A 13,966-nucleotide genomic window follows, 5' to 3' on the forward strand; every position below is an offset into this window, starting at 1 on the left:
ATGAACAAATTTTAAGTCTGCAGGATATTTTTTTCCCCGCAGTTTGGGCAGGTCTTTTTTTGTGATCCTCCAGCCATTACTGAACAGAAATAGCTGAGATAGATTAAAGAGTGATTAAAAGAGAGAGACAATAAGAGAAAGAGAGTGATCGAAAGAGACAAGTGAGAAAGAGAGAGAGAGAGAGAGGGAGAGAGAGTGGCTCTTAAAAGTGCCGTTGTTTTGATCTGTGCGTGTGTGTATATGTGTGTGTTGGTGAAGTCAAAAAGTGTTGCAATAAAGCTGTAAAACAGGAAAAAGCAAAAGATTATTAGAATAGCCTTTGCAGTAAATGAGCATTTCTTAATTGTTAGGACAGAGTAATTGTAATTATAAAGTAAATATTACAAATCAATCCTTACTGTACAAATGCCAGATTTGTACCACATTCACTTGACACAAGCAAGTACATACACAAATCTATTTTTATTTAGGCCTACAAATTATGGAAACAGTGGTCTTCTTCTGTCCTGTTGCGTAAAATGCTTCTCATAATATCCACTGTTCACTCTTCTCAATGTCACACATAACTAAAGTAACAATTACCCTCAATTATCTCATTATGATTTCAGTGCCTTCTAAAATGGCAAAGTCTTACAAAAGTATGGCACCATAGTGTTACAGGATATTCTATCTATATCTCTCTATTTAATTATGCATTAATTATATCAGGTATGAACGGTCATTGACATTAAGTCGCACTGAGCAGTCAAATCCTCTGGAAAGACTCCAGGTCCACTTTTTTTATTCCAGTCCATCCCTGATTCCGGTAATTCCCCTTAGTTACACTTCTGACATTTACTTTGCACTTTGAATAAAACTTTAACCACTGCAACAACATTGTTGTCTTCACAACACATGAACAAATACATGAGTTTAAACTGATTTTGGTAGCTGTGGTTAGCAGTGCCACAATCCAACTGTGCCGGGGACAGCTGTCATTTGGCATAGCGGTGGGTAGCCGTGTAAATGATAATGTAAATGATAATGCAACATTAACAAATTCAACCTAATCTCCAGGGATGAACGCAACACAGATCGGGCTACCACTAAAGAAATAACAGCAAAGGTTTTACGTGCTTTTTAACAAACAAACACCCATTGGGTTGAGATACTTACTGTAGTCAACTGGCGGGTGAAATGAGTGGTAAAAGAGATTATGGGTAAGAAGCGTGCGTTACGGTGCATAACGTGACGTATCGTTGCCGTGGTAACCACTGAAAGTTTTCTGATTCATAAGAATAATTATTAATAATATTCGCTGCTATGACAGAAAATACATTTGAAAATAATAAAATATCGTAAAGGGTTTAATAACATAAAGGGAACAATCTATTTAACATAGCCTTGGGCCATTCTTTAAAACTACTCCATCTATAAATTGATAGTTATATCACAAACAATTTACTGTTATTTAGACAACAAAAATAGGAACAAATTCACAATAATAAATTATAAAAGGAGGACGTTTCATAAACTAGAAAAAAACATTTACCGCCGCCCACTGTGTGACGTTGTTGATCCAGGGAATCTGTGTCCACTACGACAAATAAGCCTCGTTGACTTTGTATGGGTGTTGTTTCCGTGGTGCCCACACGTAATTTCAACACATTACATGCTACCACCACATATATCGGGGTTAAGGGGTCGTGTTCATTTCACACATTTCTTTGAGATCAGGTTGCGTAAAAACCTTTATATATAGAAATGAGTGAAATATAACACCCCTTGTGTGTCATAAACTTGTTACACCTGAAGTATCGTCTGCACACTGTGAAACAGATGACACACTTATAAAGAGAAACTAATGTTTATTTCTGATTTTATATCATTTGACACACTTATAGGTGCATTACAGATACATGACAAGTTTGCACATTCACCGAACACTTAATAGCAAGCCTATAGACACAGCTACATATAATACTGGCTCCTCTCTACAGCATCCCGGCTTGAAAATATCAGCTGGGCAACTCAGTCTTTGTCTGGCGTTATAGCTTCTCCTCATTCTGCTTCACTGATCCCACATGTACATTTATGCATTTAGCAGACACTTTTATCCAAAGCGACTTACAATGCATTCAGGCTAACATTTTTTACCTAACATGTGTTCCCTGGGAACTGAACCCACAACCTTTTGCGCTGCTAACGCAATGCTCTACCACTGAGCCACAGGAACACACTAGGAACACATCCTAGACCTTTGAGCCATTGCCAAAGAAGCATTTCTCTGTTCTCTGAAAGGAATCATTGATAAGTCTCATGTTTGCGTATTATTACTGAATACGATAATTGAATTGTTGGATTGGCTTGTGATCTTTAGTTTAGGAAAGGATTTATGTTGTATATTCTCTATGACTGTGATAAAATTATCCTGTGAATACTTGTCTGTGTGGATCCTTGTCAAACACCTGAAAATGACATCAGTGGCCTCAGTAACTGAGTTCATATTTAATAGATATTTAAACAAAAAAATAAAACAAAAAAATTCCAGTGCATATGCTTATGTGCAGATTTATATTTCCATTGCTATGTGCCACTGTTTTCAGTTCAAACATCTACTGCACATTTTACAGGCAAAGAACAACCAGTTTACTTTTATTTCCTGCAAAATAAAAGTTACCGTCCCTGATTCTATGAAGTTAATACTGAAAGTGAAACAATACCAACGAAAACTCTCAAAGAATCGCATGCAGCTAAAACACTGTGATTGTAGTTTAGAGAAATTCTGCAGTTCCTTTGACTCGGTAACAGGTTTTTTTTTTTTTTTTTTGTCTTTTTTTTTTTTTTTTTTGTCTTTTCTGGAAATGAACGTTCTCTTTCACCAAATATGAGTAAGCACTTGTAATAAGCGACACTTTCAACACACATGCAATATAAATTGAAGGGCACCTATTATAAAAAATTGGACATAAATGTGTGTTGGCAGTATGTGAACACAACCTCCCTACAATGATAAAAATCCACCACTCATTCTCACTAGCTTAAACCAATTTGTTGAATAAAGCACTCTTTCTGCTAAACCTTAAACAAGTTCAGTCAGTTAGGCTCTATTTGCAGATCTCATGCACTCTAAACATATTGTCATTCACTTAAACACTGATCACTGTGATGCATTTGTGCTGCAGTATGCTAAACACAATCGGCAAAAGTTAAACACAACTAAAGCAGAGTTGTCATCGTTTGCACACAACGATTCAGAATTGTTCACACTTGTTTCTAATGATGTGATCAAACCAACTGTACAAAATATGAGCCATCAGTTCAGAGTGCACAAGTGACAAAGGTGACTGAAGGATGATACGAACAATAGATGGACACAATCTGAGGAGATGAGGAAGAGGACATGGAAGAAGTGGAGGATGAGGAGAGAAAGAGGAAGGTTCAGAGTGTTATTAAGGCTGGATCTGTCAGACCAGAGGGGTTTTTCTCTTTATCTAGCAAAAAAGACAACATTACTTATGATGTGGACAAAGTCCTCAGGCCGTCTCAAGCACAGAGACATGATGCTGAGACAGAATGAATCTCTCATTAAGCCTGATTTTACACTTGCACAACTTACAGTATTTGAGGGTACTGTAACATGCTATTCATTTAGAGTTTTATTTGATCTTGTTGGAGTTTGCAGTTGGACAGCATTATATATGCAGTATCCAATATATACCAACATTCAGTATTTTTCAATATTCAGCACTATTCTTGCAGTACATTCACTATTTCTATACAATATATTCACCTTACTCAGTTGGAATTACTACAGGTGCATCTCAATTAATTAGAATGTCGTAGAAAAGTTCATTTATTTCAGTAATTCAACTCAAATTGTGAAACTTGTGTATTAAATAAATTAAATGCATACAAACTGAAGTAGTTTAAGTCTTTGGTTCTTTTAATTGTGATGATTTTGGCTCATATTTAACAAAAACCCACCAATTCACTCTCAACAAATTAGAATACTTCAAAAGAAAAAAAAAAAAAAGAAGAAAAAAAAAAAAAAAAACTTTTTAGGCCTTCTGGAATTTACTGTACATGTACTCAATACTTGGTAGGGGCTCCTTTTGCTTTAATTACTGCCTCAACTCTGCGTGGCATTGAGGTGGTCAGTTTGTGGCACTGCTGAGGTGGTATGGAAGCCCAGGTTTCTTTGACAGTGGCCTTCAGCTCATCTGCATTTTTTGGTCTCTTGTTTCTCATTTTCCTCGTGACAATACTCCATAGATTCTCTATGGGGTTCAGGTCTGGTGAGTTTGCTGGCCAGTCAAGCACACCAACACCAACACCATGGTCATTTAACTAACTTTTGGTGCTTTTGGCAGTGTGGGCAGGTGCCAAATCCTGCTGGAAAATGAAATCAGCATCTTCAAAAAGCTGGTCAGCAGAAGGAAGCATGAAGTGCTCCAAGATTTCTTGGTAAACAGGTGCAGTGACTTTGGTTTCCAAAAAACACAACGGACCAACACCAGCAGGTGACATTGCACCCCAAATCATCACAGACTGTGGAAACTTAACACTGGACTTCAAGCAACTTGGGCTATGAGCTTCTCCACCCTTCCTCCAGACTCTACGACCTTGGTTTCCAAATGAAATACAAAACTTGCTCTCATCTGAAAAGAGGACTTTGGACCACTGGGCAACAGTCCAGTTCTTCTTCTCCTTAGCCCAGGTAAGACGCCTCAGGAGTGGCTTAACAAGAGGAATATGACAACTGTAGCCGAATTCCTTGACACGTCTGTGTGTGGTGGCTCTTGATGCCTTGACCCCAGCCTCAGTCCATTCCTTTTGAAGTTTACTCAAATTCTTCAATCGATTTTGCTTGACAATCCTCATAAGGCTGTGGTTCTCTCGGTTGGTTGTGCATCTTTTTCTTTCACACTTTTTCCTTCCACTCAAATTTCTGTTAACGTGCTTGGATACAGCACTCTTTGAACAGCCAGTTTCTTTGGCAATACATGTTTGTGGCTTACCCTCCTTGTGAAGGGTGTCAATGATTGTCTTCTGGACAACTGTCAGATCAGCAGTCTTCCCCATGATTGTGTAGCCTAGTGAACCAAACTGAGACACCATTTTGAAGGCTCAGGAAACCTTTGCAGGTGTTTTGAATTGATTAGCTGATTGGCATGTCACCATATTCTAATTTGTTGAGAGTGAATTGGTGGTTTTTTGTTAAATGTGAGCCAAAATCATCACAATTACAAGAACCAAAGACTTAAACTACTTCAGTCTGTGTGAGTTGAATTTATTTAATACACAAGTTTCACAATTTGAGTTAAATTACTGAAATAAATAAAAGATTCCACAACATTCCAATTTATTGCACCTGTAAACTTTTTACAGAACTGCAAAACTGTTTACTCGAAACAGTATACGTTTTTCTGTAATGTTCTGGATGCCGTGTTCTCCATTTTTCTCTGCAGTTTAATGAATGCTCTGTAGTGTTTATTTTATTGACTTGTGTGTGTGATCTGAGAGCACAGGTTGGTTTTGAGTGCAGGTGAAATTGTTTTGCAGTGATTGTTTGATTTTGATGGAAGAATCAGAGGTTTCGTGAATTTAGTTTGAGTATTTGGATCTGTGTTTGAAGGTTTGAGAAAATGATTTTTTTTTTAAGAAAAACTGTAAAACCCACTTTGAACCATCATGAAGTGCTTGTAATAACTCTCAATTGTGATCTATAGTTGATTGTGATTTTATAATAGGCAGACAAGCACTCTTGGTATGTTTAATATCCCACTGCTTATTGTCATAAACATCCTTTATTGTTATTAAAATACCATCAGGTGCATACAAAACATACAGGAAATATATAGTCATAATTATGTATTTTTGCTTTCATATTTCATGTGTAGAAATATTTCACTCAATTTTTTTTATTATTTTTTTTTTAAATACGGACGATCAAGAGCGTTAACACGCTCTGACTCAACACTGGCGCAAGTGGAAGAAAACGGACTCCCCAGATCACACAATTCAGTGGAGATTTAACAGAAATTTTATTAAGAACTTTATTAAGAACATGTGCTGTATCCAAATTCAAATCTATTGTTTCAGATACCAAAGAAAACAAGAATTTATAATCCACTCTCTTCTCTCTGGGAATACTCGTCTTTGGCATTTGTTTACACTGGTCTTCGAAACAGCGCCACCACTCTTATCTTTCTGTGAAACAGCAACTGCTCTGCCTGGGCACGTGGTCGAAGCTCAAATCTGATTAAACAATTTCATTGCGGAGCATCAAAAGAATTAATCGAGACAGTAATTTTTTTTTTTTTTTTTTTTTTTTTTTTGCGCTGCAAATGAGCGCGCCTGATGCTAATAAACCCAAAAATCTATTGTTTCGATTCAAAAGCGTCATCGCGCTGAATCCTCACATTCAGTGAAAGAAAACCTGAAATTATAAATGCTCTTTTATGCGAAAAGATGGGTGGCTCTTAAAAGAGCCTTTGGGGTGTTTAACAGCCTCCGACTGTTCTACTTGGAGCTGGTGTACTTGGTGACGGCCTTGGTGCCCTCAGACACGGCGTGTTTGGCCAGCTCCCCGGGCAGCAGCAGACGCACGGCGGTCTGGATCTCTCGGGAAGTGATGGTGGAGCGCTTGTTGTAGTGAGCGAGACGAGACGCTTCACCGGCGATGCGCTCGAAGATATCGTTGACGAAAGAGTTCATGATGCCCATCGCCTTCGAAGAGATCCCGGTGTCAGGATGAACCTGTTTCAGCACTTTGTACACGTAGATGGCGTAGCTCTCCTTCCTGGACTTTCTGCGCTTCTTTCCTCCTTTCGCGGCGGTCTTAGTGACGGCCTTCTTGGAGCCTTTCTTCGGAGCGGACTTCGCTGGTTCAGGCATGATGCTGCTGACGAGTCAATGATCAGAAAGAACCGGACAGACGCACTTATTCACTCGCCTATGCTAATATACACAGAGACGTGGAACCTTCTGATTGCGTGCTTCCAAAGAAAACACCCATAAACTCGACTGTGATTGGACAAGGCGAAGAATCAGAAGCGGAACGAGGGCCAATCACAGACGGTAAAATATTAGCCCCGCCCATCGTTCCAGGTTTGAACGACATCGACCCACATGACCACACTTCTTTTGTTATAATTCCCGCTGTTTTTGTTAGTCATATTCCATAAAAGAAAAAGAAAAAAAAAAAAAATATATATATATATATATATATATGTATGTCTCATCTGTCAACATATAGAGTATTTTTAAAAAAAAAAAAACCTTATTGAACCATTCAGAGAATTTGGAGAAAAGCAATAATGATTAGACACTTCATTTTCCTCTGCTGTTCCACAAATTTCTATTCTGCTCTAATTTAAGTACCACTGCCATCTGACTACATTTTCTCTTTATTAAATTACTTCAATTCAAAGAAACGGCTAAATAAGCGAATCAAAACATACATTCTCTCACTGTGAAGAAAACGCATAACGTTATAGAAACTACAACTTCGAGAATCACTATCAAAATCAGAACAAGAGCTTTAATGCCAGTTATGTTTTCAGATATGAAGAATTTGTTCTGGTAATATTTTGTTTGTTTGTTAAATACTTTTAAAAAATAAGAATCCGTTTTCAGCTCAAAATTATGAAATAATGTATATTCTCGGTGCAAGGAACACACCATTAAACTGGTTTCATTTTTCAAAACAGACGAATAGTATTAGGTGTCAATTTTCACCTAAAACAGTAAGATTAACTCTTTATGTGAGAGTGTGGGTGGCTCTTAAAAGAGCCGTTGGGTTTGTTCTCCTGATTTGAAAGCGTTTATCCTCCGAAACCGTACAAGGTGCGTCCCTGTCGTTTGAGCGCGTACACAACGTCCATAGCGGTGACGGTCTTTCTCTTGGCGTGCTCGGTGTAGGTGACGGCGTCGCGGATCACGTTCTCCAGGAACACCTTCAGCACCCCGCGGGTCTCCTCGTAGATCAGACCGGAGATGCGCTTGACTCCGCCGCGGCGAGCGAGACGACGAATGGCGGGTTTGGTGATTCCCTGAATGTTATCACGCAGAACTTTACGATGACGCTTAGCGCCTCCTTTCCCGAGTCCTTTACCGCCTTTACCTCTTCCAGACATGATCAAGATGAACTCTGTTTCAGTCAAGTGACGAAAACGAATGTGAAAAAAACTATACCAGACATGATCAAGATGAACTCTGTTTCAGTCAAGTGACGACCACCTCCGTCTCACCCATCCCCCTCTAGTTCGAGCAGGAAACGTGTGGTTTAATCCCAAACCCTGATCTAACAATGTCTGTGCTTTGTGTTGTATTAAAATCCATGTTTTATGATTAATTTGACAAAAGACTCATAAGATAATATTTACATGTTTGCATTTGACAGACGCTTTGATTATAGATCATCATCATAGTTGTTCAGATGCGCGGGGAGAGCTACAGATACCACATTAATCACTTCAGCTACATATAAACATATTATAACGAAATCACCGCTACTTACACATTAAACGCAAGAAAAGTTTTATGTCGCGGTTTATTAGTTAAAAACAAAGAAGTAAATGAACTTAATATTTATGTACACATATATTAGAAGTACACTGGAAAAAAACAAAAAACAAAACCTTTCATCCAATTAAATTTATAGAGAGAGAAATATAGACATCTATTTTTTTTAATTTCAGCCAATGAAAAATTAATAACTTGGCCTAAGTCATATATATAGGAGGAAAGAAACTTCTTTTTTTCTCTCTTCAGTGTAGAACATTCTTTTACTTTAAGTGTCATTGCGAAACTGAGCCATTAACACTGGCGCATTTATTGTTTCATCTGTTTTGTAGCACCGGGGAACTAGGATTAATAAAAACGAAGTTAAGACTCGAACTGCTTTTCTTCCTATCTGTTATACTCGGTGTTACAGTGGAAAAGGTCTCGTTCAGTGCAGTTTTGGTGGCTCTTAAAAGAGCCTTTGGGGTGTGATGCAGCGCCGGGTTTAAGCGCGCTCTCCGCGGATGCGGCGCGCCAGCTGGATGTCCTTGGGCATGATGGTGACTCTCTTGGCGTGGATGGCGCACAGGTTGGTGTCCTCGAACAGACCGACCAGATAAGCCTCGCTGGACTCCTGCAGGGCCATGACGGCGGAGCTCTGGAAGCGCAGGTCCGTCTTGAAATCCTGAGCGATCTCTCGCACCAGACGCTGGAAAGGCAGTTTGCGGATCAGCAGCTCGGTGGACTTCTGATAGCGGCGGATCTCTCGGAGAGCCACGGTCCCGGGCCTGTAACGATGGGGCTTCTTGACGCCGCCGGTGGCTGGGGCGCTCTTCCGGGCGGCTTTAGTAGCGAGCTGCTTCCTCGGGGCTTTACCACCGGTGGATTTACGAGCCGTCTGTTTGGTTCTTGCCATCGCTGCGATCGACTTCTTTCACAGTACTGTGTATGTACGTAGAAAACACTGCTCTTTTTGTTACGCGCCTGATTTTAAAGCATCATATAGCCACGAGCTAATGATGTCATGAAGGTGCACAGTCTTGTGATTGGCTGACCTGTAACGTCTGCTCATGACTGCTAGCCAATGACTGCGCAGCTTCTCTTTTCAAACGGGGCTGTGTGTTTCCCGCTCAAAATGCGTTGTTCTGTTTATTACTTTACCCACTAGACATTAGTGAAATTAAACTTGGTATAATGGTATACTGGACTGGTATTAAAGGTCATTTTACAAATCCTCCAGTAAAGAAAATATTGGAGAGCTGCTGGGAGTATGATCAGACATATCTGAATAGCTTCGGCTGGACAGTAGGCAAACAGGCTCAACAAACAGGTATCAGTGATATCGATATTAGTCCCACGGTGGCTCTGCCAGTATATCCACCTTGGTTTTCCTCTAGGCCAACAGTTGATTTGCAAATATTTAATTTAATGAATGAAAACCAGAAATATTTTCCAAAAGATACAATAGTGCAGCAGCATTTAGATAGTCATTACTTTCAGTATTTCCAAATTTATACAGATGGTTCTAAAGACCCAATAACTGGGCGTACAAGTGCTGCCATGTATATTCCTCACTTTAAATATAAATCTGCAAAAAGAACTGCTAATAATATATCAGTATAACAGAGATGATCACTATTCAGATAGCTTTACAGTGGTGGAAGAAATCCAACCAACAACAGTGCTGTTCAGATTCATATTCTGCACACAAGTATACTGAGTGGAAAATCAGAATCTAGACAAGATATTTTATTAGAAGTGCTGCAAAGTTTGTACCGAATACGGCAACTGAGAAGTATAGTGGAGTTTTTGTGGGTGCCTGCTCATGTTGGAGTGGAAGGAAACAAGGAGGTAGACAATAGAGTGAAACAGGCTCTTAAGCACACAGAGATTGACATTCATGTACCCTTGAGTAAAACAGAAATTAAATGTTTAATAAAAATAGCTGTCAGAAAGATATGGCAAGAGAGATGGGATAAAGGTAATAAAGAGCGACATGTGCTGATTAACTGTAGGGCATATGAAAGTTAAAAGAATACAGTTAAAAGAGGAATTAAAATCTGCTGGCATTAATTCTATGACATTACAGAATATGTTAAACAGTTGTCATAAAGTTCTTATTAATTATTTGAAAAGAATAAATGTATTATTTTTTTTCTTCTTTTTTTTTTAGCTTTTCCCTTGATATCATCTCCTCACACTCCATCCCAGTAGCTGGCGGAATATGCACCAAAAGCTGGTTTGCCAACCGCCATAAAACATCAAAAGAAGAAGAAAAATTATTCCAATCATAATATTACACTCGGAATATTAGGGAAGCATCCAAATGGACTATGTGAAGAATGCAAAGTAGAACAAACAGTAACTCATGCAATTATTGAATGTAAGAAATATGAGGAAGAAAGAAGTAGTATGATAGTTGAAATCAAGAAGAATGGAATTCAGATGGTACATTTTAAATCTTTAATAAAATGGGCAAGTAAAATAACTAGTAAAGCTTTCTTTGAATTTCTTAAAAGGACGGGATTAATAAATAGAATGTAACGCGCTGTTCTACACTCCGGAGCAGAAGGTGGCGGTAATGCATCTGAAGACGCTGGTGCCAGCCGCCGTGAAAAACCAAGAAGAAGATTACTTTACGCATCAAACGCACTTCACGTTTCTCACTAAAATAGTCTTATTTATTCTTTATGAAATAATTGATTTAATGATTGTGTAAAATAATCTCAAGTTTTTGGTTGTATTTGAGAACACCCACATTTAACATATGTATTTGGTTTACAACTAATATATATATATATATATATATATATATATATATGTTTTTGGTTAAATAAATAAATAAATAAATAATTCATTATAAGTGTTTAAGGTTACGTCAATATTAATTAAGTGAAGTACGAGAAAAGCTCTCCATCAGATCGAGTGGGTGGCTCTTAAAAGAGCCTTTGTGTTTGCGGAGCAGAGCGGACTCAGTTTACTTGGCTTTAGCGGGTTTCTCGCTCTTCTTGGGCAGCAGCACGGCCTGGATGTTGGGCAGCACGCCGCCCTGAGCGATGGTCACTCGGCCCAGGAGTTTGTTGAGCTCCTCGTCGTTGCGCACCGCCAGCTGCAGGTGAGGAATGATGCGGGTCTTCTTGTTGTCTCTTGCGGCGTTTCCAGCCAACTCCAGTATCTCAGCGGTCAGATACTCGAGCACAGCCGCCAGATAGACGGGAGCTCCGGCACCGACGCGCTCTGCGTAGTTCCCTTTGCGGAGAAGTCTGTGAACACGACCGACGGGGAACTGCAGCCCTGCTCTGGAGGAGCGAGTCTTGGCCTTCGCTCTCGCTTTACCGCCGGTTTTGCCTCTTCCACTCATCTTTAGTTATAATCAAAAGAACTTGAGTAAGTGATAATCTGCAGCTCTATGCGCCGATCTAAAACGAGCGTGCCAGTCTCACATTGGTTTAGAGTTGTTAAGATTTTAAACCAATCAGTGAATTTCACTCCACAGTGCCCCTCCCCTCCTCACACTTCTGGCGGGATTTACTTTATTACTTATTTACTTAGAAATGTATCATTATTATCAACTGTTATTTTTTAACGTTATTACTTCTCAAATCTTAATATATAAAGTTGTGGGCATAAGTTTGCATAGATCTAAATCTAAATGATCTTTACAGGATGAGATGAATCATAAAATTACATGTTTTTTTTATGTTTTTACTCTCTATGATGATATATTTCAGTAAAACGATTATGGTGATATTTTCATTTGAAAACTGAATTTGTAAATTAAAACAAGGAGATGTTTGTAGATGTGGCATTAGATTGACATGCAGCCATGCAGAGAGATTAAAGTCAACATGAAATGAAGATTCACCCTAATTATGTACACCCTAATATAATTAGGGTGAATCTTCATTTCATGTTGACTGGAGGAAATATTTATTTGATGCTCTGCTGATTTTGTAAGTTTGCCCACTTACAAATAAATGAAGGGACTGTAATTTTTATGGTAGGTTTATTTTAACGTTCAGAGACAGAATACCAACCAAAAAACCCAGAAAAAAAAAACACATTATATATTGGTTAGAGATTGATTTGCATTTCAGTGTGTGAAATAAGTATTTGATCCCCAAGCAAAACATGATTTAGTACTTGGTGCAGAAACCCTTGTTGGCCAGCACAGAGGTCAGATGTTTCTTGTAGATGGTCAGCAGGTTTGCACACATCTCAGGAGGGATTGTGATCCACTCCTCTTTACAGATCCTCTCTAAATCCTTAAGGTTTCTTGGCTGTCGTTTGGCAACTCAAGGATTCAGCTCCCTCCAGAGATGTTCTACAGCACTGGTTCTCTCCCGGGGGGGCGCGGGTAGGCTACAGGATGGCAGGAAATGGTTCTCTCAAGGGGTGGAGATGAATTGAAATATTTTTATCACTAAACTACTGTCATAAAAAAGTTATAGTTTTGTATATACACAACTTCTGAATAAAAATTAAAATGTGTTTGGACTGATTTAAAACAAAAAAAAAGTTTTGAACAAATTTGCTTGGTTTGTCGATAGTGAGCGCAAATGCAGGTGATAAGTGGTTTTATTAAGCAAGTCATTGAGTCGTTCATTCAAACGATTCGTTCAAACGGCCAATTCATCAAGAATGAGACAGATGTTTGTGAACGGGTCATTGAATCTTTGACTTAAACGATTTGCTCAAAACACTGAATCATTCAAAACACGATTGAGTGTTGCTGTGAGATGCGCTATGTTGTGATCTTTGTTTGGATTCATCAGATCTATTTTCGCTGCTAAAATAGACCAAAACAGTAATTATTTCATCTAAAATGTAAGTGACTTAATATTATTAACTTGTTTGTTGAACTGTCATATCAGTGTCACATTTTCAATCGCGAGGTGATGGTAAATTAAGTGATGGTCAGTGGTCAGCTCTCTTGATCGTCAGGTCGTGTGATGTATGTTGCTGAACTGTATTCAAATGTTATAAATATAAAAACACCACATTTTGAAATTTAACTGCAGTATGTCAATTTAGTTTATTTGTGTGTGCTGCGCTCATAGACTTTAGAAAACGGCGCTCATTTGTTTGATTTCTCCTTGAGAAGCTGCGCAAGCCTGAAAAGTTTAAGGTCCTTGCACCCTGACTGAGTCCGAAACTGTCGTATTTGTTTTTTCATATTCGTCATTTGGTGGCTCTCAATTGTAAAAAAACACCCCTCAAAATATTTGCTACGGATGCGAAAATTGCAGAAAATCGAACCATCCGAATAAATTTTTATGACGGACAGAAGTTTCAGCGGCTGCAAACGTATAAAATGTGAGGTCGTATTTAGTTTTATCTATCTATATATCTATCTATCTATACCATCCGAATAAATTTTTATGACGGATATATATATATATATGAACGAATAAACTAGTAATTTTTGTGAAATGCTCACACGCACGCAGCCATGCACACACAAACATGTTTAAACACA

At 38.6% G+C, this 13,966-nt stretch overlaps 4 protein-coding genes across 4 annotated transcripts; all 4 read right to left on the reverse strand.

Annotated features, from left to right (window-relative positions):
- Positions 1–6,456: 6,456 nt before the first annotated feature.
- Positions 6,457–6,909, reverse strand: LOC109059529 (histone H2B-like). The gene has a single exon (XM_042728867.1). It carries the CDS (start codon positions 6,877–6,879, stop codon positions 6,505–6,507), a length of 375 nt encoding a protein of 124 aa, XP_042584801.1. The 5' UTR covers positions 6,880–6,909; the 3' UTR covers positions 6,457–6,504.
- An 897-nt stretch (positions 6,910–7,806) lies between these two features.
- Positions 7,807–8,173, reverse strand: LOC122138065 (histone H4). The gene has a single exon (XM_042728868.1). The coding sequence runs from the start codon at positions 8,118–8,120 to the stop codon at positions 7,809–7,811; it is 312 nt and encodes a 103-aa protein (XP_042584802.1). The 5' UTR covers positions 8,121–8,173; the 3' UTR covers positions 7,807–7,808.
- Positions 8,174–8,939: 766 nt separating this feature from the next.
- On the reverse strand, positions 8,940–9,462 carry LOC109059527 (histone H3-like). The gene has a single exon (XM_019076714.2). It carries the CDS (start codon positions 9,401–9,403, stop codon positions 8,993–8,995), a length of 411 nt encoding a protein of 136 aa, XP_018932259.2. The 5' UTR covers positions 9,404–9,462; the 3' UTR covers positions 8,940–8,992.
- A 1,960-nt stretch (positions 9,463–11,422) lies between these two features.
- On the reverse strand, positions 11,423–11,902 carry LOC109045489 (histone H2A-like). Its single transcript, XM_019063362.2, has one exon. The coding sequence runs from the start codon at positions 11,846–11,848 to the stop codon at positions 11,465–11,467; it is 384 nt and encodes a 127-aa protein (XP_018918907.2). The 5' UTR covers positions 11,849–11,902; the 3' UTR covers positions 11,423–11,464.
- Positions 11,903–13,966: the final 2,064 nt, after the last annotated feature.

Source organism: Cyprinus carpio, chromosome B7, assembly GCF_018340385.1.
Source record: "Cyprinus carpio isolate SPL01 chromosome B7, ASM1834038v1, whole genome shotgun sequence".
NCBI lineage: Eukaryota > Metazoa > Chordata > Actinopteri > Cypriniformes > Cyprinidae > Cyprinus > Cyprinus carpio.